We start from the raw sequence: 27704 nt of genomic DNA, 5'->3' as shown, positions 1-27704 counted from the left end.
TAGTTATTTTTTTTTCAAAAAAAATGTCTATATACACACACACACCGCCTTACCTCAAACACATACAATGGCACTAAACGTGGTACTAATGTCAATCAGCTAGAAGTTCTAGTAGCACATTGTGGATAATTGTGTAATTAGTTAATTATCAGCAATCTTAGATTATATTTGTAGCCTATGTTCATGTCAGTTTTCATAAGACTTTGCTAATTGTAGATTTTGTCCTGATTTAAATGTTTACTGCTTGTTATGGTCCATTTCACTAATATTTGATTTGATTGAAACACTGTATTCGTGTGTTTTATTGCATAAATAAGCACTGCATCAGAAAACTCAGTATTCTATGCTGAGTGTTTGTATGAAATAACAGGTGGCATACTCCTACCCTAACCCAGGGGACCCCATTTTGATATCTTAAAATTCTCACTGACCCCAACCATGTGAAAAACAATTATGTAATTAACAGCCAACGTTAACTTTTTATTATGGGCTTTGGCAGTCAGTTGGAAAACATGAACAGTATTTCTGATTGTTTTCTCAACTCACCATCACATACTTCTAACAGTCAACTATAAAGTAGTCTGACATAATGTATCTTATCTCACCACAACTAATGAGATAGGTGTGTGTGTCTTGCAGTGATGCCAATTTAGCAATTTTGTTGCTAGATTTAACAACTTTTCAGTCTACCCTGGCAACTTTTTTTTCAAACAGCACCTAGCAACAAATTGAGATACTTTAAAAAATGTATTTGGAACTTTTAGCAACTTTTGAAAAGTGACTCAAACGCTAAAATGCACGCATTTCCCCTCTAAATGACCCCAAAACGATTTTGTCTGTCACACACTGTACAGCTGCAAAAGTGCATTGTGAGTGACGTGACCAGCAGGCGCTCGGCTCGTGCACAGCCAGCAGCTGGCCTGCAAATTGCAAATCATTGTTGGCTGACTGCAGTAGCAGTAGTACGGGTTCGACGAGCCAAACCCAATGAATATAGCTGGTCACGAATGTTTGATCTTGAACAGAACTTACAACATCAATCAACATGTCTAAATCAAAATTGTACAGAAAAGAGTGAGATTCTGCACCTGAAAAACGTCAAATCCCATTTTTTGCCGAGATGGCCAGTCTATTTGAGTAACGTTATTGCGTAATCAACGTAATGACGCAGTTTTACGTTATCGCTCAATGACATCACAACGTCATTTAGCAACTTTTAACAACAAATCAACCTGCCTATAGCAATTTACCCTGAAAATTTGTTGGCAACACTGGGATGTATGTCTCAAAATCAGTGGGCGTGATCGACAGTGCGCACCTCATTTCTGCTGTCACGTCCAACCTGGATCGATATGTGTTTTTAATGCAGAGGAGAGCACTGAATCAGAGTACCATAAGTTTTAATGCTCGGGGGGAGACGGCACAGTATTCCGTTTTTGTCAGGATCCAAAACTCCTCCATCGTGAGCCGTGAATGCGTTGTCTGCAGCATTCGATGTCACTTACTTGCATGTCAACTGAGCAAGGATCACAGTCAAATGGGTTTCGCTGATTCGGTCACTAATCTGTATATTTTAGTTTGTTTTTGTATTTCCCTTGCATCCTTGCGTTCAGTTTCCCAAATATGACATTTACATAGGCAAGGATACACATTATTTTCATTACACAGAAAGTCAACAAACTGTTGTTTTTTTACATCCATTGCGAATGACAACTGTTCCTCTCTCAATTCGAAAACATATTCCCTCGATAACCACCGAGCCTCGGTGTGAAATAGAACATGCTGTCATATATCCACATAGTTTCGCGAACAGGCGCGCGCGATGTAATTTACAAATCTAACTGCTGAGTATCTCCGAGTTCTGCGCTCAGCTCTTTTGCGGTGTATTCATTATAGCTCAGCGGGTGTATCATATAAGGCGTCCGTATAGCATTGGGAGACACATTCATAACTAGAGTGCATAGTCCTGCCCACCGCCCCGTACTAGATGGAGCCCCATCTGTACAAAAGACCACCATTCCCTCATTTGGAATCTGTTTTTCGTCAATATAGCCACGCAGCACACTGAACATCACTGATACAGAACAATTTGTCCTCGTCCTAACATCCCCGGGCCGACATATAGTGAACAAAAGTCACTGCATGGGCATGTTGTCCCTCACAGCTAACTTCCATTTAGAGAGCATATGGTGTTTTTTTCAGCTTCCTTTTGGCTGCTAGCTATAGCATCAATTATTTGTTTCACAGTGTTATCTGACAAAGTTATTGTTGTGAGTTTCTGTGTCTCTGCCTGCGCACACATTGTTTTCACCATATCAAATGCGACCGGTAATATCAACATCCCTGCAATAGCGTTACAGGCTTAGCCATTCACCATCGGAATGATTACAGGGCAACTGTCAAGTGCAGCATTTTCCCACGATCTAAGGGTGCTCTTTGATTGAATTATTATAATTGTTTTATTTAACCTTTATTTCAACTTTTAGATTTGAATTATTTTCATTTAGATTTTTAAAGTTACAATAATTATGAGAGACAAAGACCATGTTATTTGGTTGGTGATGTGGACGCCAAGGAACTTGAATCTCTCAAAATGCTCCACGACAGCCCGTCAATGAGAATGGGGGCGTGTTCAGCCCCCCATTTCCTGTATTCCACAATCATGTCCTTTAAGGGAGAGGTTGTTGTCCTTGCACCACATGGTCTCTGACCAACTCCCTATAGGTTCTCTTGTTGTTGTCGGTGATCAGGCCTACCACTGTTGTGTCATCTGTAAACTCAATGATGGCATTTGAGTCGTGTCTGGCCGTGCAGAACAAGTAGTAAGGGAGGGGTTCTGAGCATGTACCCCTGGGGGGCCCCATGTTGAGGATCAGCGTGGCGGAAGTGTTGTTACCTACCCTTACCATCTGGGGGTGACCCGTCAGGATGTCAAGGATCCGGATGCAGAGGGAGGTGTTAAGTCCCAGGGTCGTTAGCTTATTGATGAACTTTGAGGGAACTATGGTGTTGAACACTGAGCTGTAGTCAATGAATAGCATTCTCACATACAGTTGAAGTCAGAAGTTTACATACACTTAGGTTGGAGTCATTAAAACTCGTTTTCCAACCATTCCAAAAATGTCCTGTTAACAAACTAGTATAGGCAAGTCAGTTAAGACATCTACTTTGTGCATGACACAAGTAATTTTTCCAAAAATTGTTTACAGACAGATTATTTCATTTATAATTCACTGTATCACAATTCCAGTGGGTCAGAAGTTTACATACACTAAGTTGACTGTGCCTTCAAACAGGTTGGAAAATTCCAGAAAATGATGTCATGGCTTTAGAAGCTTCTGATGGGCTAATTGACATAATTTGAGTCAATTGGAGGTGTACCTGTGGATGTATTTCAAGGCCTACCTTCAAACTCAGTGCCTCTTGACAACATGGGAAAAGCAAAAGAAATCAGCCAAGACCTCAGAAAAAAATTGTAGACATCCACAGGTCTGGTTCATCATTGGGAGCAATTTCCAAACGCCTGAAGGTACCACATTCACCTGTACAAACAATAGCACCCAAGTATAAACACCATGGGACCACGCAGCCGTCATACCGCTCAGGAAGGAAACGCGTTCTGTCTCCAAGAGATGAACATACTTTGGTGCAAAAAGTGCAAATCAATCCCAGAACAACAGCAAAGAACCTTGTGAAGATGCTGGAGATAACAGGTACAAAAGTATCTATGGCCACAGTAAAACGAGTCCTATATCGACATAGCCTGAAAGGCCGCTCAGCAAGTAAGAAGCAACTGCTCCAAACTGCACATGGGGACAAAGATCGTACTTTTGGAGAAATGTCCTCTGGTATAATGAAACAAAAATATAAATGTTTGGCCATAGTGACCATCGTTATGTTTGGAGGAAAAAAGGGTAGGCTTGCAAGCAGAAAAACACCATCCCAACCATGAAGCATGGGGGTGGCAGCATCATCTTGTGGGGGTGCTTTACTGCAGGAGGGACTGGTGCACTTCACAAAATAGATGGGATCATGAGGAGGACAATTATGTGGATATATTGAAGCAACATCTCATGACATCAGTCAGGAACTTAAAGCTTGGTCACAAATGGGTCTTCCAAATGGACAATGACCCCAAGCATACTTCCAAAGTTGTGGCAAAATGGCTTAAGGACAACAAAGTCAAGGTATTGGAGTGGCCATCACAAAGCCCTGACCTCAATCGAATGGACAATTTGTGGGCAGAACTGAAGAAGTGTGTGCGAGGCAAGGAGGCCTACAAACCTGACTCAGTTACACCAGCTCTGTCAGGAGGAATGGGCCAAAATTCACACAACTTATTGTAGGAAGTTTGTGGAAGACTCCCCGAAACGTTTGACCCAAGTTAAACAATTTAAAGGCAATGCTACCAAATATACTAATTGAGTGTATGTAAAATTCTGACCCACTGGGAATGTGATGAAAGAAATAAAAGCTGAAAGAAATAATTATTTCTACTATTTTTCTAGCATTTCACATTCTTAAAATAAAGTGGTGATCCTAACTGACCTAAGACAGGGAATCTTTACAAGGATAAATGTCAGGAATTGTGAAAAACTGAGTTTAAATGTATTTGGCTAAGTTGAATGTAAACTTCCGACTTCAACTGTAGGTGTTCCCTTTGTCAAGGTGGGAAAGGCCAGTGTGGAGTGCAAGAGATTGGATCATCTGTGGATCTGTTGGGGCGGTATGCAAATTTGAGTGGGTCTAGGGTTTCTGGGATAATGGTGTTGATATAAGCCATGACCAGCCTTTCAAAGCACTTCATGGTGCTGCGGGTCGGTAGTCATTTAGGCAGGTTACCTTAGTGTTCGTGGGCACAAAGACTATGGTGTTCTGCTTGAAACATGTTGGTATTACATTGGCTGCGGAGAGTGTGATCACACAGTCGTCTGGAAGAGCTAATGATCTCATGCATGTTTCAGTGTTACTTGCCTCGAAGCGAGCATAGAAGTAATTTTGCTTGTGTGGTAGGCTTGTGTCACTGGGCAGCTCTTGGCTGTGGTTCCCTTTGTAGTCTGTAATAGTTTGCAAGCCCTGCCACATCTGACGTGCATCAGAGCCGGTGTAGTACGATTCGATCTTCGTCCTGTATTGACCATTTGCCTGTTTGATGGTTCGTCGGAGGGCATAGTGGGATTTCTTATAAGCTTCTGGGTTAGAGTCCCGCTCCTTGAAAGCGGTAGCTCTATCCTTTAGCTCAGTGTGGATGTTGCCTATAATCCATGGCTCTGGTTGGGATATGTAAGTACAGTCACTGTGGGGATGACATCATCGATGCACTTATTGATGAAGCCAGTGACTGATGTGGTGTACTCCTTAATGCCATCGTAAGAATCCCGGAACACATTCTAGTCTGTGCTAGAAAAACATTCCTGTAGCTTAGCATCTGCTTCATCTGACCACTTTTTAATTGACCCGAGTAAATACTGCTTCCTGCTTTAATTTTTGCTTGTAAGCAGGAGTCAGGAGGATAGAATGATGGTTAGATTGACCAAATTGAGGTTGAGGGAGAGCTTTGCACCCGTCTCTGTGTGTGGAGTACTGGTGGTCTAGAGTTTTTCCTCTGGTTGCACATTTAACATGCTGGTAGAAATTAGGTAAAACACATTTAGTTTGAGGTCCTGAGTGTTCTGGAGCAGGTTTTCATCAAGGATCTCTCTGTACTTTGCTCTGTTTATCTTTCCCTCAATCCTGACTAGTCTCCCAGTCCCTGCCGCTGAAAAGCATCCCCACAGCGTGATGCTGCCACCACCATGCTTCAGCGTAGGGATGGTGCCAGGTTTCCTCCAGACTTGACGCTTGGCATTCAGGCCTGAATTGGTTTCATCAGACCAGATAATCTTGTTTTTCATGATTTGAGAGTCCTTTAGGAAAACTCCAAGCAGGCTGTTAGGTGCCTTTTACTGAGGAGTGACGTCCGTCTGGCCACTCTACCATACAGGCCTGATTGGTAGAATGCTGCAGAGATGGTTGTCCTTCTGGAAGGTTCCTCCCATCTCCCCAGAGAAACTCTGGAGCTCTGTTAGAATGATGGAGTCCAATGTGTTATTGGGGACCTTCAATGCTGCAGAACTTTTTTGGTATCCTTCCTCAGATCTGTGCATCAACACAATCCTGTCTCGGAGCTCTACAGATAATTCCTTTCACCTCATGGCTTGGTTTTTGCTCTGACATGTACTGTCAAATGTGGGACCTTACAGTATATAGACAGGTGTGTGCCTTTCCAAATAATGTCCAATCAATTAAATTTACCACAGGTGGACTCCAATCAAGTTGTAAAAACATCTCAAGGATGATCAATGGAAACAGGATGCACCTGAACTCAATTTCAAGTCACTTAGCAATCAATATAGGTAATGAGGTATTTGTTTTTTTTTGTACATTTGCAAAAGTTTCTAAAAACATGTTTTCAGTTTGTCTTCATGGGGTATTGAGTGTAGATGGGTGAGGGGGAAAAAATATTCAATACATTTTAGAATAAGGCTGTGTAACGTAACAAAATGTGTTAATACTTTCCAAATGCACTGTATACTTGTACAATACCTTCATGTTTTCATGAGTGTTTCAGTTTAGGTCCATAACTGGCCTGTCTGCTTAGACTGCTTTTATGGTAAGGAAACCTTTCAACGTTTTTGTGCCAGGGACCGGCGAGATATAGCCTCCTTCCTCTGGGTACTGCTAGTCTAAAACCGTTTTTGTGCCAGGGACCGGCGAGATATAGCCTCCTTCCTCTGGGTACTGCTAGTCTAAAACCGTTTTTGTGCCAGGGACCGGCGAGATATAGCCTCTTTCCTCTGGGTACTGCTAGTCTAAAACCGTTTTTGTGCCAGGGACCGGCGAGATATAGCCTCCTTCCTCTGGGTACTGCTAGTCTAAAAAGCGTTTTTGTGCCAGGGCCCGGCGAGATATAGCCTCCTTCCTCTGGGTACTGCTAGTCTAAAACCATTTTTTTATTCAAATGAAAAAAATATTTTCTCTAGATCTACTACCCTTAGTTTTAAAATAGTAATAACAGACAATCAAGCTATCAGAAACAAGTGTAGAAATTATTTGATTAAACATGGATTTGACCTTACTGCCATGACATCATTAAATGCCCTAAATTTTTTGTCTTTATTTTATTGAACCTTTATTTAACCAGGTAAGCTAGTTTGAGAATAAGTTCTCATTTACAACTGTGACCTGGCCAAGATAAAGCAAAGCAGTGTGACACAAACAACAACACAGAGTTACACATGGAATAAACAAGCGTAGTCAATAACACAATATAAAAAAATAAAGTCTATATAGTGTGTGTAAATGGCGTGAGGCAATAAATAGGCCATAGTAGCGAAGTAATTACAATTTTAAAAACCAGTGAAATATACCTGCTGGAGCGCATGCTACGGGTGGGTGTTATCGTGACCAGTGAGCTGAGATAAGGCAGAGCTTTACCTAGCATAGACTTATGGATGACCTGGAGCCAGTGGGTCTGGAGACTAATATGTAGCGTAGAGGTGGATCAGGGAATCACCCGCAGCAAGAGCGACATAGTTGATACATAGAGAAAGGAGTTGGCCGAGAATTGAACCCTGCGGTACCCCCATAGAGAATGCCAGAGCTCCGGACAACAGGCCCTCCGATTTGACACACTGAAATCTGTCTGAGAATTAGTTGGTGAACCAGACGAGGCAGTCATTTGAGAAACCAAGGCTGTTGAGCCTGCTGATGAGAATATGGTGATTGACAGAGTTGAATGCCTTGGTCAGGTCGATGAAGACGGCTGCACAGTACAATCTTTTATCAATGGTGGTTATGATATCGTTTAGTACCTTGAGTGTGGCTGAGGTGCACCCGTGACCAGCTCGGAAACCGGATTGCACAGCGGAGAAGGTACGGTGGGATTCGAAACGGTCAGTGATCTGTTTATTAACTTGGCTTTCGAAGACTTCAGAAAGGTAGGGCAGGATGGATATAGGTCTATAACAGTTTGGGTCTACAGTGTCACCCCCTGGAAGAGGAGGATGACCGCAGCAGCGTCCCAATCTTTAGGGATCTCCGACGATACAAAAGACAGGTTGAACAGACTGGTAAATAGGGGTTGCAACAATGGCAGTGGATAATTAAAGAGAAGGTCCAAATTGTCTAGCCCAGCTGATGTGTACAGGTCCAGGTTTTGCAGCTCTTTCAGAACATCTGCTATCTGGATTTGGGTGAAGGAGAAGCTGGGGAGGCTTGGGCAAGTAGCTGCGGGGGTTGCGGAGTTGTTGGCCAGGGTTGGGGTAGCCAGGAGGAAGGCATGGCCAGCCGTAGAGACAGCTTCTTGAAATTCTCAATTATGGTGGATTTAAATCGGTGGTGACAGTGTAACCTGGCCTCAGTGCAGTGGGCAACTGGGAGGAGGTGCTCTTATTCTCCATGGACTTTAGTCTCCCAAAACGTAAATTTGTTTGAAAAAGCTAGCCTTTGCTTTCCTGACTGACTGTGTGTATTGGTTCCTGACTTCTCTGAAAAGTTGCATATCGCGGGGAAAATTTGATGCTAGTGCAGTCCGCCACAAGATGTTTTTGTGCTGGTCAAGGGCAGTCAGGTCTGGAGTGAACCATGGGCTATAACTGTTCTTAGTTCTATATATTTAAAAAAAAATGGGTATGCTTATTTAAGATGGTGAGGAAATTACTTTGAAAGAACAACCAGGCATCCTCGACTGACGGGATGGGGTCAATATCCTTCCAGGATACCCGGGCCAGGTCGATTAGAAAGGCCTGCTCGCAGAAGTGTTTTAGGGAGCGTTTGACAGTGATGAGGGGTGGTCGTTTGACCGCGGACCCATAGCGAATGCAGGCAATGAGGCAGTGATCGCTGAGATCCTGATTGAAAACAGCAGAGGTGTATTTGGAGGGCAAGTTGGTCAGGATAATATCTATGAGGGTGCCCATGTTTAGGGATTTAAGATTTAAATAACAAAGATGTCAAATTGGGTAGCCCAAACTTCAGTCTGAAGGATTAATGGTTTGTATTGACTGAAATGCATCAAGTTGTGTGATCTGGTAATAAGTGTGTAGAATAGAAAATCTACATTGCTTTCAAATGTCACGCTCCTTTCTAACCGGTCCTGTGCGGTTTGTGAACGTCCTGAAAGCTCCACCACTCAAAAGTTAAAGACAAATAGGAAAACAAACTGCTCCGTCACGTTTTATAGCAGAATAGCCATCTGGAATATTGGGTGGGACATGTTCCCCTCACATGCAAAATACACCTACGCATGTTATCAATGAGAAATTCACAAATGAAAACAATATGTATGATCTAGGACAGTTCTCAAACTGTCAGTCTTTTCTTTTAAGCTTAGATGGTCAGAATAGATTGTCAATGTTGTAATCGTGTGAGTGCACAACATATGATTAACATTTAGCACTCTTATTCAGAGACTCAAAATGGAGCGCTCTTGTTGGGGTGTAGGTTTGACCATAAAACTGAAGGGGCTGTAACCCTTGCTGCACAGTAGGCAAGCATCAGGGTCTGAAACTGGATGCATGCTTCTACTGGGAGCCAGCGGTGAATGCAAAGGAGCGGGGGGACTTGGGAAGGTTGACAACAGGCACACTGTGGCATTCTGGTTGAGTTTCAGGGGTATGATGGCACGGGAGCTAGGAGCCCAGCCAGCACAGAGTTGCCATAATCCAGACGTGAGACTAATCTTGGTTATTCCAGACGTATAGTGCCTGGACTAGGAACATAACATACTTTGATAAATCACACACAAAAAAAATAAAAAAACAGAACTCAAAAGGCCAAATCAAAATAATTTATTTTTTTGGGTGACGTTTCATACAGAGTTCTAGAATTTAGTGTCTCAAACACTTAAAATCAATCCGTTGCTATATTTGCTTGTTGCCACCTCAAATTTACAGAAGAATTCTACTGAAAACATTATGGAGAAGAAAAAAAGAGAAAAAAAAACTATTCCTGTAGATTCTCAAGCTTGTCAACATTAATATCATCACCATATGCTTCTAAAAGTCTTTCACATTACTTGAACAGTAAGATTATTTTTAAAAACAAGTTAGTGCATCACCACACTACGTCCCTAGCTGCTCACAACTCATTCATGAATACAGCCTCAGTGAGTGATTAACTCAATTAGAAACCGCATTATGAAACCCAAAGTCAATGCATCAAGTATTTCTCTCAGCTGAAATCTCAAACAATATACAATGTCATCATCTGCGTGCTTCTTTGCCAATTCGCTCTCTCACACACACACACACACACACACACACACACACACACACACACACCTTGGGGAAACCAGCCAACCAACAGTAGGATTAAAATAAATACAATTTAAGTAAAATAATGTTGTACAGTCCAAACTGAAAATCCTCATGTCAAATTTCTGTCTGTTTCTATCCAATTTTAGAACTGCAAACTCACCCTAAAAATAAACAATATGGTGGTAGATCCCCATCTTTGACAAAAGTCAGCCTCCCTTCCTCTGGATGTTCAGCATTAGAACCAATACATTCGTCCACACACGGCTCTAGCAAAGGGTTAATAATAATACCATACAGCATAGGATACGACACCTCTTCAGTTCAACTGGGACAAAGAGTTTACCCCCTGAAGGACTACATTATTACTAAGCAGACCTTTCAACTCGTGTTCGTCCCAAATTGCATCCTGGTCCCTATATAGTGCAATACTTTCGACGAGGGCCCTGGTCAAAAGTTAGGGCACTATATAGGGACTAGGATGCCATTTGGGACACAGAAAGCTTACCCTACCATGTCAACTAGAACTATAGGCAGCTGGCACATAGCACATGAAAATGGTCTGATTGTTTAACCCTTTACTTGGCTGCCAAATCTACTATATAGGATAGCTAAATGCATCTCTGTTATCAGCACTCTTTAGCCTAGGGTTCCCAAACCCAGTCCCGGGAGCACATCTTGGTTTTTGCCCTAGCACTCCACAGCCAATTGAAATGACACTCATCAAGTTTTGATTATTTGAAATCAGCCGTGTGGCATTTGGATAAAAACTAAAACGTGCACCCAGGGGGGCAGGACTGAGTTTGGGGTAACACTGCACTACCCCTACCTCAATCTGATACTTCTAAACAATATTTTTTAAATTTATTTTTTACAATACACAAAAATGAGTTGCTAAACCTGAATATCCCGCATTGATGTGGGGAGAAACCAAACAGATCTTTGCCAAAACCATTCAGGCGCACTTGTCAACCTAAGCAGTCAGGGTTGACCGTGTCAACCTTTCAGCCTGGTCCCAGATCTATTTGTGCTCTTACCAACCCCATTGTTGTCAATGTCAAGCCAAACATGACAATTCCATAAGTAAAGGCAGAAACAGACTGGCACCCATCAACATATAATTTCCTAGGTTTCCAAATACAAATATATCAGGAAATTAATATAAGAGATGAAATAACGTGAAAATTAACAGGAAACTGCGATCTAAACAGGCTGAGGAATGCTCTTACCCCAAGTGGACCCCAGTTTGCAACAACAAAGCAGAGTCACATACAGTTAGCTGATAAAATAAGGGAAACACTTAAGTAAATGAGATCAACACCGGTGTGGTTCCTGAGTTAATTAAGCAATTAACATCCCATCACACTTAAGGTTGAATAAATAAGTACTGGCCAGGCCATTATTTTGGTTACCATGGCTATGCCAATATAGGATGACAATGCCCCCATCCACAGAGCACTGACAATGTAAACCATATGCCATGGCTGTCACCAGATCTCAAACAAATTAAACACTTATAGTAGATTCTGGAGTGGCGCCTGAGACAGCGTTTTCCACCACCATCAACAAAACACCAAATTAGGAATTTCTTGTGGAATAATGGTGTCACATCCAATACAGTTCCAGACACTTGGAGAATCTATGATGCCACGGTGCACTGAGGCTGTTCTGGCAGATCGTGGTGCCCAATGTCCTATTAAGAGACTTTATGTTGGGGTTTCCTTTATTTTGGCAGTTACCTGTATATGCCACATAGACAGCTGGGGGGCATACAACTTTAACTTCATTATTACCAATTATTTTGGTTGAATTCTTTACTGATAACATAGGTGAGCCAATCATTAACAATGCTCATATCATTAATAATGTTTATTCATGAAAAATGTTAAGAGGATCATGTCTAACTGGCCAATTTTAGGTAGTTGATTCTTGAATCCCAATGAGCTGTTCATTTGTTCCATGAAAACCAATGAACTGAACTGTCGCACTGTTCCAATCTGTTTGCTTAGCAACAAAACGAAGCAAAAAACAGATCTCAATCAATCACATCTTATTTCAGTCATTCATCCTTGACGAACGTACAGCAAAAAAAAACAAAAAAAAGATAGTCGTTGTTAGTGATATCTTTGTTATGTACACAACATATGCATGTATGTTAAGTTCTTTAGTGCATATGTTCCTTGTAGACCAACATCTATTGTTTAAAATCTAAAAAATGTAGAGGGCCTTAATACGGGGCCCAGTGTACAACCTCTCCCCAGCAGAGAGGCAAAGGAAACTAACTCCAAATAAATCACAGATTTTACATTCGGCTAATAATAGATTTGTTTACGAGGCCTAAATTATATATTTTTTTCCTTTTTCAAATCACTCCGAAAGTTAGTTGATACTCGTTTAGATGTTGGTTCTTTCTCCTGGATGTCACCAGACTTCCATTTTAACTTCAACAGCAAAGCTTTTCTTTCTTTCTCTGGGACAATGTTCCAGGAGGCGGGGGGGTTTAACCACTAAGGTTGTTACTTTAATATGCATTGATTTTCTTTATATATATATATATATATATATCCATATATGTCACACTTTTGTTTGTTTGTTTTCATCAGTCATATCAGAAGTTTTAGTTTGGCGATACCGGGGGGATGTTCTGCTCTTTGCCAGTGTGTCGGGGGCATCCTTGGGGGGAGCTGCGTCGGGCCAGTTGGGGACCCCGTCTCTGTTCATGGAACTTGAGGCCCCCAGAGCCCCCCTGTCTGGGGGGTCCATTGTTGCGGTAGTACCGTCCATCCCGGGAGTCACGGTCTCGATGGTCACGGTCACGTGGTCGGCTCTCCTTGCACTCCCAGCCCCCATCCCTCTCCTGGGCCTTGTCCTGCCGATCTCCCCTGGTGTGGTCGTCTGGGCTGGTGGTGGAGCTGGATCCTGGCTCCTCTGCTTTGTTGACACGCTGCTCACGCAGCGGCTGGGCTGGTGTGGATGAGGCCGAGGCTGGGGGGCCTGGAGGGGGGGCTCGCTGGCACACCTCGGCATAGCTGAGCTTGCGGGGCTCCTGAAGGAGAGAGATTTTTTTTTAAAGAGTTAGATGTAGATATTTGGGCTAAGGTCAGAGAAGGGAAATGAATTACATTTCATAAGACAAAGAAGCAATCGTTATGTAACACAGATCCAAATCATGTGTAAATGGCTAGAGTAGAGGTCCAGTATTATCCATGGTGTCTTACAAGTGGTACATTGGTAGTAGTAGTGGTGGTGGTGGTGGTGGTGGAGGCCAGGGTGCTGCTCGGTGTAACTGGTGTAGAGGACACTGTTCTGGGTTGGGGCTTGGGGCCAGACACAGCTGGCTGTGTGGAGGGGGGTCCGGTTGGGTTGGCCCCAGAGATAGCACGTCTATGTGGGGTGACTTTTGGGGCTGAGGGCTCTGCCACTCGATCCCACTTCTTCTCCTGATGTGGTACGCTACAGAAGAAAATTAAAAACACCATTAGGACTGAGGCAGACCTGTACCTCCCTGTTTGACCTCCACATATGATTCTAGTCAATTCAACCTTTACATGAAAATGCTGAGGAGCAGAATGACCAGCTGATAGGCCTAAGAAGTAGAATACTTTCCACTCGTAGGTATTCATTTAGTCTCTAAACAAAGAGTACGTGGAATGACGGAACAACTGACCCCACCCCCCAAAAATGAGCAGACTTCAGCCTGTTTCCATACCTGGGGGCTGGGACAGGGGCGGGGGGTACTTGAGGGTGTACAGCAAGTTTGGCTGTAGGCTGAACAAGACTAGAGACAGACACTGCCTCCTCATGTCCTGGGGCTGAGCCGGCACTCACTTCCTTGTTGGCTAGTTCCGTTGTCTACAGAGAGGAGGGCACACTGAAGTGAGCATATGACTTGATCTGCATGTGTAATTCCCATTTTCCATTGATGTGTCAAAGTGTGAGTTATACAACAGTCTAAGTTAATTGTATCCATCTCAGTATTAAGGTATGAACAACCACAGGGATCCAGTGTTTACCTTGTCCCTGTTCAGTCCTCGCACCACATCAGACATCCTGTTCTCCAGTAGGGGCTCTCCCTGGGTACTGGCCACACAGCCCGGCAGCGGGGGGAAACTAGTAGTAGCCAGGTCAAACTTAGGGGGCGCCACCTTTACCTCAGCCAGAGGGACGGGTCTCTGGAAGGACCAAGAGAGAACATTATGAACATGTTAATGTCCTCAATGAGGAAACTCATTTTGCACCATAAAACTCAATGTACATCCACACAATGTAACAGACATTAAACCATAAGCTTAAAAACAACAGACATGCACCAGGAAGTAGATAACCGGGTTGGTCCTAATTAAATACGTTATGCAAAAGCCAACTCTACATAGTTACTGTAGTTAATTTTGTAACGTTACCGTGATCCGCTCATCCTCTCTCCTCCTTCGCGTACCTCTGTATGTCGTCCTTCTGTAATGGAGGACAGAAGAGATGCTTATCTTTTAGAGATGGTGCTGAAATTTGTACACTTGGTTCTCTGTAAACTGATTGGTTTTACATTCTCCATCTCAGACCTTCAGATCTCATAATCTTAGCCGTCATCGGGACAGGTGTAGAAGATAATAGCTTCGGGGAGAGGAGGAGCAGAGGTAGAGAGGAGGAGCAGAGGTAGAGAGGGGGAGCAGAGGTAGAGAGGGGGAGCAGAGGTAGAGGAGAAAGAATCCCAAAACCATTCACTCCACAGCCTGATTTCCCTCCTGTGCATCAAGTTGTCATCACTAGGTCTGAGATGACTCAGAGGAATTCACCACTTCAAAAACCCAACTTCATTGTTCCAATAGGGGGAACACTATCTCACTGCGTGTTACATCTAAACATCAGGTCCAGAGAATTTTTACCAGTTAAAACACCAAGGTTAATAATAGTGTCAGGCTCACCTTCCTCGTACAGACATGCTTCCGTCATCATTGGGGTCCGAGGAGGTGGAGGAGAGGTGGGGGAAGGGTGAGGTTGGGTCCGGAGGGGTCTGGAGGGGCCCAGGGCCAGGGTTGGTGGTGGGGGGCTGAGGGCTCCTCAGGCCAGTCAAGCTCTCCAGGGGGACAGGGGCCACAGATGTAGGGGTCACTTCACCTAGTCTCCCCACCTGGGGTTTCACATGGTTCCTGGAGGACGAAGGAGATGTGATAACAGATCCGACACATCTGGGTCGTATTCAATAGGCCCCAAACAGAAAACTGACAAACAGGGAGGGACTTCCAGTACTAAACCAAAAAGAAAAATGTAATTCTGTTGCAAAACGTTTTGCTACGGTGTGCCCTAATGAATACGACCCAGAGTTAGGGGCTAATCTTGGCACAACTGGGACGGGAATATGTGGTGGGCAATAAAATAATAGCATGCAGTATGTTGGCCAACTCCTGATGACAAATACAGAGGCAAGCAAAGAAAACCACAAAAAGATGAACTTGGTAAGAGATTACAATACTTCCTCTTTTCCACTTCCTTCCATTGGTTTGTTTTTTCCAATCCATACCTGAAGACCTTCAGATCTCAAACTTAAGCGCTCATCAGGACAGATATAGATATATATAAATAAATTCAATGAGAGGAGCGCACCAGACCTAATCTCTACAGCATGCACTTCCTCTATGAACTTCAATGTTTTCGTCTTAAGGTCCAACCAGTGTTTGCATAAGAGTACAATAGAACGTGACACTTTCATTGAAACGTCCCATTTTTGGGACCCTGTCTATCAAAGATAATTTGTAAAAAAAATCCAAGTAACTTCACAGATCTTCATTGTAAAGGGTTTAAAACACTTTCCCATGCTTGTTCAATGAACCATAAACAATTAATAAACATGCACCTATGGAACGGTCGTTAAGACACTAACAGCTTACAGACGGTAGGCAATTAAGGTCACAGTTATGAAAACTTAGGACACTAAAGAGGCCTTTCTACTGACTCCGAAAAACACAAAGATACCCAGGGTCCCTGCTTATCTGCGTGAACGTGTCTTAGGCATGCTGCAAGGGGGCATGAGGACTGCAGACGTGGCCACGGCAATAAATTACAATGTCCGTCCTGTGAAAAGCCTAAGACAGCGCTACAGGGAGACAGGACGACCAGCTGATCGTCCTCGCAGTGGCAGACCACGTGTAGCAACATCTGCACAGGATCGGTACATCCGAACATCACACCTGCGGGACAGGTACAGGATGGCAACAACAACTGCCCGAGTTACACCAGGAATGCACAATCACTCCATCAGTGCTCAGACTGTCCGCAATAGGCTGAGAGAGGCTGGACTGAGGCCTTGAAGGCCTGTTGTAAGGCAGGTCCTCACCAGACATCACCAGCAACAACGTCACCTATGGGCACAAACCCACTGTCGCTGGACCAGACAGGACTGGCAAAATGTGCTCTTCACTGACGAGTCGCGGTTTTGTTTCACCACGGGTGATGGCCGGATTCGCGTTTATCATCGAATGAATGAGCGTTACACCAAGGCATGTACTCTGGAGAGGGATTGATTTGGAGGTGGAGGGTCGTCATGGTCTGGGGCGGTGTGTCACAGCATCATCGGACTGAGCTTGTTGTCATTGCAGGCAATCTCAACGTTGTGCGTTACAGGGAAGACATCCTCCTCCCTCATTTGGTACCCTTCCTGTAGGCTCATCCTGACATGACCCTCCAGCGTGACAATGCCACCAACCATACTGCTTGTTCTGTGTGTGATTTCCTGCAAGACGGGAATGTCAGTGTTCTGCCATGGCCAGCAAAGAGCCCGGATCTCAATCCCATTGAGCACGTCTTGGACCTGTTGGATTGGAGGGCGAGGGCTAGGGCCATTCTCCCCAGAAATGTCCAGGAACTTGCAGGTGCCTTGGTGGAAGAGTGGGGTAACATCTCACAGCAAGAACTGGCAAATCTGGTGTAGTCCATGAGGATAAGATGCACTGCAGTACTTAATGCAGCTGGTGGCCACACCAGATACTGACTGTTACTTTTGACCCCCCCTTTGTTCAGGGACACATTATTCCATTTCTGTTAGTCACATGTCTGTGGAACTTGCTCAGTTTGTGTCTCAGTTGTTGAATCTTATGTTTATACAAATATTTACACGTGTTAAGTTTGCTGAAAATAAATGCAGTTCACAGTGAGCGGATGTTTCTTTTTTTTTGCTGAGTTTATTTGTTAAAAAGCAGTGGATGCATTTCTCAATGTAAACCACCATACAATATTAACAAGTGGTTTCCCGTACCAGTTCTCCAGCTCAAATGAGATTACTTTTTAATTCAGGTTGAAATGGCAGTTGACAAATTAAAAAGTACCAGCCAAATATTTTGGACTGACCAAATCTCCATTGCCCTGGCTACAGCAGCAAGTGGTCTTATTTATACAGTCATCATATGAATCAGATGTCATAGGATCTCACTCACTTCTTAGTAAAGGACATAGTTAGGCTAACATGACTACATTACCAAAGTACAGCTGTAATAATGAAACATCTAAATTAAACTTAAGAGATAAATGATGAAAAGAAACCAGATGGATGGTCAGGATGATGAGAGAACAGTTGACTAAATGGAGGGCTTGCTAGGTCCCTTAGCCTAACTATGATCTGGCCCATTTAGAGTCGCTCATATAAACAGCGTCTAAACATAAGTTAGGTCAAATGAGTTAACAATTTCTAGCTTTTCATTATGCAAGAACATACTGTATCTTAACATTGATTATGGTAAAGTTAATGAGCTGTACTGTTATAAACTGCTATAAGATGTTATGAATGGACAAATCTTGCTCTTGGAGCCAAGGCTTGGGCCCAGTTCTAGATTTTGCCATTAGGTTGTCGGCTGGTATGGTAAGAGATGGGTTAAAACTGAACTGTTATGAACTGACAAAGCGATGAAGCTGATTCTAGACAGTATAATGGCTGTACCTGAAGGTATTTACTACTTTCTTTCTTGAATAGAGGGGGACACTGTGGGGACAGACCGTAAGAGAACAGGGAGCGGTTCAGTCAGTAATACCCATAAACTACTCATATTGAAATGCATCCTCTTTGGTTTTATGGAAGCCTAAATGTCATATACACAGCATTCAGACCCCTTGATTTAGTCCACATTAAGTTACAGGCTTATTCTAAAATGTATTAAATCACTCCCCATCAATATACACACACACACAATACCCCATAATGGCAAAGCAAAAAGAGGTTTAGAAATGGTTATTTTAAATAAAATATCACATTTACATAAGTATTCAGACCCTTTACTCAGTACTTTGTTTTAGCACCTTGGGCAGCGATTACAGCCACGATTCTTCTTGGGTATGACACTACAAGCATGGCACATTTGGAGAGTTTCTCCCATTCTTCTCTGCAGATCCTCTCAGGCTCTGTCAGGTTGGATGGGGAGTGTTGCTGCACAGCCATTTTCAGGTCTCTCCAGAGATATTCGATAGGGTTCAAGTCCAGGCTCTGGCTGGGCGACTCAAGGAAATTTCAGAGACTCGTCTCGAAGCCACTCACTTTTGCATTGTCTTGGCTGTGTGCTTTGGGTCGTTGTCCTGTTGGAAGGTGAACCTTCGCCCCAGTCTGAGTGTTCTGGACAGGTTTTCATCAAGGACAGCGCTGTTCAGCTTTCCCTCGAATCCGACTAGTCTCCCAGTACCTGCCGCTGAAAAACATCCCCACAGCTCGATTCTGCCACCAAGCTTCACTGCAGTGGTGGTGCCAGGTTTCCTCCGGATAGGACGCTTGGCATTCAGGCCAAAGAGTTCAATATTGGTTTCATCAAACCAGAGAATTATGTTTCTCATGATTTGAGAGTCTTTAAGAACTCTGTCAGAGTGACCATGTTCTTGGTCACTTCCCTGAACAAGGCCCCTCTCCCCCGATTGCTCAGTTTGGCCGGGCAGCCAGCTCTAGGAAGAGTCTTGGTGGTTCCAAACTTCTTCCATTTAAGAATGACTGAGGCCACGGTATTCTTGGGAAACTTAATGCCGCATAAATGTTTTGGTACCCTTCCCCAGATCTGTGCATCGACACAATCCTGTCTCTGAGCTCTACGGACCTTTCCTTCGACCTCATGCCTTTGTGTTTGCTTTGACAAGCACGGTCAACTGTGGGACCTTACAGTATATAGACAGGTGTGTGCCTTTCCAAATCATGTCCAATCAATTGAATTTACCACCGGTGGACTCCAAGTTGTAGAAACATCAAGGATGATCAATGGAAACATGATGCAACTGAGCTCAGTTTTGAGTCTTATCGCAAAGAGTCTGAATACTTATGCAAATATGTTATCTGTTTTACAGTTTTTGCTCTTTATCTCCCCAATGGTATCCAATTGGTAGTTACAGTCTTGTCCGTACGGGAGTTCGAGCGATGGGACTCGGGAGAGGCAAAGGTCGAGAGCCGTGTGTCCTCTGAAACACAACCACGGAAGCCAGCCGCACCAACTTGCCAGAATAAAACACCATACAGCTGGTCGCTAGAGCGCAATGGGACAATTGTGCACCGCCTCATGGGTCTCCAGGTCGCGCCCGGCTGCGACACCGGAATCAAACCAGGATCTGTAGGGACACAGCTACCACTGTGACACAGTGCCTTAGAACGTTGCACCACTTGGGAGGCCCTGTTTTTTTATGTTTAATAATTTTGCAAAAGGTTCTACAAACCTGTTTTCACTTTGTCATTATGGGGTATTGTATGTTTGTTTTACTCCATGTGTAACTCTGTGTTGTTGTACGTGTCGAACTGTTTTGCTTTATCTTGACCAGGTCGCAGTGGTAAATGAGAACTTGTTCTCAACTTGCCTACCTGGTTAAATAAAGGTGAAATAAAATCAAATTGTGTGTAGATTGATGTGGAATTTTGTTCATTTAATAAAGTTGAGAATAAGGTTGTAACGTAACAAAATGTGGAGAAAGTCAAGGGGTCTGAACACTTTCCGAAGGCACTGTATATCTTACGGCCACAGACTCATGAACATTAATTCATTTATATATGCATTCGTCAACTGTCAGTCAAAAGTTCAACCCAAGTCAACCCTTTTTGGATGAGCAGCATAAAGTTAACAGCAGACACTGTGTGCTTTTGATAGATAATCTTGAATTTAAAAAAACAAAATAAAAAAAAACATCCTCAATCTACAATTTCTGTGTGGCTGAAGCCTTGCTCTACAGAGAATTACAAACAAAATAGTCACCAATGTTCCTATGGTTTAACCATTTACCCCACTCACAAACTGGAAATCATGGATACGAAGCAGATTCACCCACAGAAAGAAACTCAATTCACTTCAGAGAATACTAGACCAACTTTCAACGTACCGGTTTCTGTTGAAGGGGCGAGTTATGTGGAGGGAGTTGTTGCCAGTCTTGTAGTGTCCAGGAGAACTGAATCCATTCACAAAGCCACTGTTGGGAAATGGTGCCTGAAGAGATGGGGAAATAATCATTTCATTTATTTCTTAGACAACAGAATTTATCCCTTTTGTCTGATCAGCCTAACACACACAGATGGGTTGGAAGCACAGGGTCAGCCGCAGTGTACAGCAATCCCCTTTATACAGATTAATAATGAATAAGCAATAACTTCAAATATTTTTTTAATTGTAAATGTCATCTCATGTACAAGAGAAGTTACCAAGACTAATCTATATAAATGAATGAAATTACAGTTAACACAATTTACTAGGATTAGTTTATAGTGTTCTGCATCTCACCAAATATTATCAATATTATTTATAAAGTTTACGATGCTCACCAGCGGAGTCTCGAAGTAGGGTGTAGGAGAGGTTGTCCAGGTCTGTGGTACAATGCCGTAGAGAGGGTACTGCTGCTGAGGGCTGTACACGTGTTGCATGTACAGGTTAGGGTTGTACTGGGTCTGGGTCGGGGCAGACTGCTGGGCTGTGTACAGGCTGCTGTCCATGCTACGGTAGCCATTCTTAGCAAAGAATGTGTTGATGGCTTTTATCCTCGCCTGGAAGGAAGGAGTGTAACGTTTTTTATTTTTTTTTATTTTTATACTTGTGAAATGTGTCTTTGGCTACACAACATAATTGGGAAGGGAGGAGAGATCAATAAAGGGACGTGCTAGTTGGGGGAAATTGCAGACTTAATTCACAAGTGATTGATAGTGTTATAATGCAACTCACCATGATAGGTTTTCCCTGAAATGTTTTCACCTCTTCTCTTAGATATCTGTGTGCCTGAAAAGGACAGAAAGACTCAGACAGGAAGTAATTCTGATAACAGCTTAATGCCCATTACACCAATCAGAAGCCTTAACACTGCTTTATAAACCAATCAGATCAAGCTTACCTGTTGAGCATCAGTGTCAGATTGGAATGTGATGTACCAGTTGTTATTGTGCGCAAACTCCACACTAATGACTTTCGGACAGTCATCACTTTTAAAGAGAGCCTCCACTTCCTTAGGGAACAAAGAAGAAAAATGTGATTAAATACAGAAAATAAGATTAAATACAGCAAATGTGCCAGCGTTGTGACTGACTGAGGCGTACTCACACCAATTCACCCTTATCAATAAGACAATGCCTGTAACATGGTTGTATATTGATTATAACATGACAGACATGGTTGTATATTGATTATAACATGACAGACATGGTTGTATATTGATTATAACATGACAGACATGGTTGTATATTGATTATAACATGACAGACATGGTTGTATATTGATTATAACATGACAGACATGGTTGTATATTGATTATAAGATGACAGACATGGTTGTATATTGATTATAACATGACAGACATGGTTGTCTATTGATTATAACATGACAGACATGGTTGTCTATTGATTATAACATGACAGACATGGTTGTCTATTGATTAGAACATGACAGACATGGTTGTCTATTGATTAGAACATGACAGACATGGTTGTCTATTGATTAGAACATGACAGACATGGTTGTCTATTGATTATAACATGACAGACATGGTTGTATATTGATTATAACATGACAGACATGGTTGTATATTGATTATAACATGACAGACATGGTTGTATATTGATTATAACATGACAGACATGGTTGTATATTGATTATAACATGACAGACATGGTTGTATATTGATTATAACATGACAGACATGGTTGTATATTGATTATAACATGACAGACATGGTTGTATATTGATTAGAACATGACAGACATGGTTGTATATTGATTAGAACATGACAGACATGGTTGTATATTGATTATAACATGACAGACATGGTTGTATATTGATTATAAGATGACAGACATGGTTGTATATTGATTAGAACATGACAGACATGGTTGTATATTGATTATAACATGACAGACATGGTTGTATATTGATTATAACATGACAGACATGGTTGTATATTGATTAGAACATGACAGACATGGTTGTCTTACCTCTACAGGTGTCGTCTCAGGAACCTCCCTCAGTATGATGATGCAGCGTTTGTGATCAGGACGCACCTTCTCTCCTTGCTCATCCACCTGAACCATTGGAGAGGCTGAGAACCACAAGCATGTCAGGCTCAGGGACACAAATGACACCATTATCGATCCGCATACAGTAACTAGCATTGTAGTGTGGGGCGGGGCATAAACGCATTGCCCTAGGTGCGTTTAAAAAATCCCTACCATTTGATCACAAGCCCACGTGGCCACAAAACTGTTTGTGCAGTCTTGCCAACTCCTATGGTCGCGGTATTACCATAGGAGTTGGCAAGAAAAGACAAAAAACAGATTTGGGACCAAGTTACATGGTTCCAAAAAACATAGGAAAAAACACAAATAAAAGAAAGGTTTAGTCCCCTTACATCGGAGCACGTCCAGGATGAGCTCCATGTCAGTAGTGAGGGCCTTGATGCTCTCCATGCTGGCGATGGTCCATATGGGGACAAACTGGTCACTGTCCATCTGGGACATCAGGTATAGGTCCTTGGACAGGTTCTCCCTACAAACGAGGGACAAAGGTCAAATCGTAAAAGATGAATGCTATCAACCATGCACACGTATTCAAAGGAATACACTCATTAAAATCACTTATCCAAAAACCACAAGACTCTGGGTCATTCAGCAGGGCATAATGTAGTAAAATGTTTTTCAACAAAAAAAATACAAGCAGTTATTGGACAAGTTCAGGTAGAATCTCCCATTTCAAACATAGGAACAATTACGCTCACCTAGAGGTAGAACACCTAACCTAAAACATGTGTCCTCACCGAGAGAAGTAGAACTCCAGCTCTTTCTTGAGGGACTCTGTCAGGTTCTCTGACGAGAAGGGCTGTTCCTCTGTCAGCTTGGTCTCCCCTTCAAACCAACATGTGTTCAGTGAGTATGCAATAACGTCAGATAATGAATTACATGAGGCCCGAAAAGACATCTGTAAGAGGTCTGCCCGGATAATGCATTTGTAACAGTGTTGTAATTTGTCAGTGAGAAACATACAGCCTTGTGGCTATGATATAATTAGACTAACAGCCTTAATCTTATGGTGGATTATGGGTACTGTAGTTTAGTCCACCATGCTTTATAACTAACCCAAGGTCCCAGTTGTAGTCTCAGCAGGGGTGATGGCCAGGTCTGGAGGATCCATGCCGTTCACAGTGATCTCAGCTGTGGCTGCTGCGGAGGAGCTGCTGTCCTCCAGGGTGGTGAAGCCTACCCTGTACGGTTTACAACCGGTGGAGGGCACAGACTCGGAATAACCTGGATGGGAGAGAGTGGGAGCGACAGGGGCACCATTATTATTAGATTTATTAGTTATGAGATGATGTTCTCAATAAAAACAGGCCTATAGATATCAGTACGTGTGGCATTGATATCATGTATGGTACAGTATATGTATTGGTAGGTGCTTCCTGCTGTCAGCAATAATAACTAATCGTGGACTAATAAAGTTTATTGAATTGATTTGGTGGATAAGATGAAATTCCCTTACAATGTAAAAGCAATTTGAACATTTGGAAAAGTATTATATAAACCAAATATGATTATGATTCTTAGGTAGGGTGCCAGCAACGACAGGGTTGTGGGTTTAATTCCTACTGGAGCAAAATATATAGTTTTTATTTTATATGTACTTTACACGCAACAATAAGTTGCTTTGGCTAAAAGTCTGCTAAATGGTATATACAGTAATATTATATGTTATTAAACGGTATATAGTATTATATGTTACTTCTCACCTTCAGTGATGTCAGCCGGGGGCCACTGTGCTCCGTCGGGGCCATCAGCAGGGGCCTGCCACACCTTGGCATTGGGGTTCAGACCTGCGCCCTTGGAGGTGACCTTGGAACAGGGGCCCAGGAAATACAATGGAACGTATGGATTGAAAAATGCATATATAAAGCCGTTCCAATCCAAGACAACATTAAATAGATTAACAAGATGTACATACTGAAAACAAAACAAACCCAAATCCGGTTGAATTTATGTTCTAGATTGACTCAGTTAACCAAGTTATTTAGAAAATCATTGAAATTGTGCATGCTGCAAATTAGTTTAACAATTGTACTATGCAATTATTTAGCATAATAATATAATGTAGCAGGCAGGTAGCCTAGTGGTTAGAGCATTGGACTTGTAACCAAAAGCTTGCCAGATCGAATCCCCGAGCTGACATGGTACAAATCTGTCGTTCAGCCCCTGAACAAGGCCGTTATGTTCCTATGCGTCATTGAAAATAAGATTTTTTCTTAACCGACTTGCCAAGTTAAATAAAAGGTCAAATAAAATAACCATCATGAAACTAATCACATTTATTCAGGATTACAGTCTCAACATTTACTGAAATACAGTACAGTACATCAATAATACAAATGTCAACCGAATGTGGTATGTATCAAACGCCTAAAAGAAAGTGTTACATTTGTTTCCGTTATGTAAGCATTGGCACAACACAAACCCCGAACCCGAAAGACGCATAAACAACAACATAAGCCATTGGAAACCAATTTAATTCGTGGTCAATTCACATAAATGTTTTTCATTCCAACCACTGATTGATAAATATGATCACAAAAACACTATCACTAGTCACTGGCGACTCGCGAGTATGTTGTCCGGCCTACATTTAAAACAATAAAAGATGCTTACCTCAAGAAATAAAATCATTTTATTAGACTTCCTTTATAAGTAATATGTAAGACGCATATAATATAATGCGAGCAACAGAGAAAAGCAGAACTTGAGATGCTTTACTTTTGTAGTTTAAAGTTCAACGTGCGGTTCTCGCTCTTCTCCACCTACATCCTTGGCAGTGGGACCCACATGTCTCTGCAGAGAGCGCGCTCTCTTCCGCACGCTTTACCGCCAACCCAAATCCAGAACGGCTGTTGGTAGACAGCCATGTCAATCTCAAACCCCGAGAAAAATAAAAAGGAGTGTTGCTCCTGCTACCCCTGCTGGTGAGCACTTCAACATCTCTAATGATATCTTGAGGCACGTGCCACTTCCCCCCTCCTCCCAGTGTTCCGGAATCAATAGAACATCCGAAAATGAGTTATCTTCCCGAGAGCATGTGCGGATCCCCAGGCGATACTTTTAATAAAGGATTGGGGTGATTTTTACAAAATCTCGGCACTAATCCCAACCAGGCGTAGAAATCTCTTGTTGAGCTGTCAATTATGTTGAGTAGGTGTGAGACAATAGGCCGTAGCCAGGGGTGTCAAATTTAATTTGCTCTTGTTTCACTGTAGGTAGGTAGTGGCACGTGTAAATAAATAATACTGAAGGCACCCTTCCACTGGGGGTCGTTCCTAGTGACCACCTGCTACACAATTGATCTACCCTTCTCGTAGTCTACTCCTAGCAAGAGCAGCTGTCACATCTCAATATATCCTGTTCATGATTGAGTGTTTTCAAAATTATTGTGATATGGAACAAACATTACATTGTACACATGAATTCAGTGAAAGCAGTCTCGGTCTAGCGAAACAACTCGGATTAATCTCGACATATGTGCAGTGTTCGCTAGATAGCTAGTTTACTGCTGGTTGTATCTCGTTAGCCCCAGTTTTTAAAGTCGGCTGATATTTGCTGTGCTGCATAGGCCGGGTATTTGCAATGCATGTTAGTTAGCTAGTTAGAGTCTGGCGAGATTATGCTAGTTTTAATTCGGTAAATGTGCTTACTGGTGAGGTTGCACAGCTAGTTGGGCGATATCCGTGCCTGCCATCTCCAATCGATAGTATAATAAATATTGACATTTGTCACTGCATAATGATTACTCAGCAAATTGCTACATTTCCTAGCTTGGCTGTTAAAGCTAGCAAATTCAATCGCTGCCAAAGTAGCTAACGTTAGCTGACTAAACTGGCAGAAAAACGTTAGTTTGGCTATTTAGCTGAGCTGGCAAATTAAGTTATTGGGGGACTACACATTACTCTAATTTTAAATGACAGTCAAGAACGCGTCAAACAATATATTCATGCTTTTAGCTAGTCAGTCGTTACATGGTGTATCCAGCGACAGCGAATCAATCATTCAGCAAAACATATGGTAACGTTAGCCATAAATCATCTCAGTCAATTTCTCGATGTGAATCAGATTGGTAGCTTGCAGAAAATATGGTAATACCATTAGGTAATATTCTTGGCCTCAGCCTATGACTGGAGCATGACCCTATTTAGAGAAGGGCAATGACGGCAGGCGACAAATCAAGTTGGTGGGACGAGATGGCAATGGCAGGGGGATGGTGTGTGTAGACTAGCTAACGTTAGCTTAGCTAGCTAGTAGGCGTAGAGGCCGCAACTCACCATGCCGCCTGATCCTCCCCCGATCCCAAGTGGTGTCTCCTGCTCCCCACAAGTCCTCGGCCCCGGATCAGCCTCCTCCTGCAGCAGCCGCGGCTCTCCGCCCTGGTCCGAACTCATCGGCCGCTCTTGGCTCACGTCTCCCCCGTCGTTTTCCTCCCAACCCCCCGGCCCGTGTTCCACCCCCTCGCCTCTCAAAGTACAGGTTGCTGTCTACAATCAATCGGGTTATCTCCTGCTAGACTTGTTTAGCCAACACCAAAAGATAGCTAGCTAAACAGCCAGGGCTAGCAAGTAAGCTATCCTACTTAGCTAGCTAGTCAGCTAGATATTAATCAACGTTGGTGAATCAACTTCGCACGACAATATACTACAGACGAAAACTATGCCAGAGCATGCATCTACTTTTACCAACCACCTTTGTCACTAATGTTTCTTCCCCCCAAAATTTAACAAGCGTCAAAGCCGAAAGGCGCATTCCTAGCCGGACGACCGAAGCGGACACGCACCTTTCCTAAGAGCAGGCAGACATTGGTAAAGGGCGCCACCGTCCCGACTCACACTGCGAGCTGCAAATGACCTTAGGAACGTTCGTATTTTCTGTTTCCGGTTGACAAACGGATAAACAAACAAGTAGCGTCTTTTCTT

At 42.8% G+C, this 27704-nt stretch overlaps 1 protein-coding gene across 2 annotated transcripts; it reads right to left on the bottom strand.

Annotated features, from left to right (window-relative positions):
- Positions 1–12839: 12839 nt before the first annotated feature.
- Positions 12840–27614, bottom strand: LOC118360597 (la-related protein 4-like). Of its 2 annotated transcripts, none has more exons than XM_035739829.2 (16): positions 27060–27614; positions 24489–24591; positions 23842–24009; positions 23523–23610; positions 23118–23254; positions 22705–22808; positions 21612–21722; positions 21446–21499; positions 21052–21270; positions 20616–20719; positions 15215–15439; positions 14696–14747; positions 14309–14467; positions 14005–14147; positions 13514–13748; positions 12840–13341 (listed from the first exon to the last, which is right to left on the bottom strand). In XM_035739829.2, the coding sequence occupies exons 1-16, from the start codon at positions 27174–27176 to the stop codon at positions 12913–12915; spliced, it is 2448 nt and encodes an 815-aa protein (XP_035595722.1). In that variant the 5' UTR covers positions 27177–27614; the 3' UTR covers positions 12840–12912. The 2 variants fall into 2 exon arrangements, with proteins under 2 accessions (XP_035595722.1, XP_035595723.1); XM_035739830.2 differs by lacking the exon at positions 27060–27614 and adding an exon at positions 25399–25719.
- Positions 27615–27704: the final 90 nt, after the last annotated feature.

This window comes from Oncorhynchus keta, chromosome 28, assembly GCF_023373465.1.
Source record: "Oncorhynchus keta strain PuntledgeMale-10-30-2019 chromosome 28, Oket_V2, whole genome shotgun sequence".
Taxonomy (NCBI): Eukaryota; Metazoa; Chordata; class Actinopteri; order Salmoniformes; family Salmonidae; genus Oncorhynchus; species Oncorhynchus keta.
The sequence above is the reverse complement of the archived record's forward strand: the minus strand, read 5'-3'. Positions and strand labels throughout refer to the sequence as shown.

What these genes read in the sequence shown, in the direction of transcription:
- LOC118360597 (XM_035739829.2), bottom strand. Translation starts at nt 27,176, where the DNA reads ATGAGTTCGGACCAGGGCGGAGAGCCGCGGCTGCTGCAGGAGGAGGCT. An exon ending in CTGGAGTTCTACTTCTCTCG is followed by an intron (nt 23,255 to 23,522) that starts GTGAGGACACAT and finishes CCTCGTTTGTAG; the next exon opens with GGAGAACCTGTCCAAGGACC. An exon ending in TTCAGGGAAAACCTATCATG is followed by an intron (nt 21,271 to 21,445) that starts GTGAGTTGCATT and finishes CCTTCCTTCCAG; the next exon opens with GCGAGGATAAAAGCCATCAA.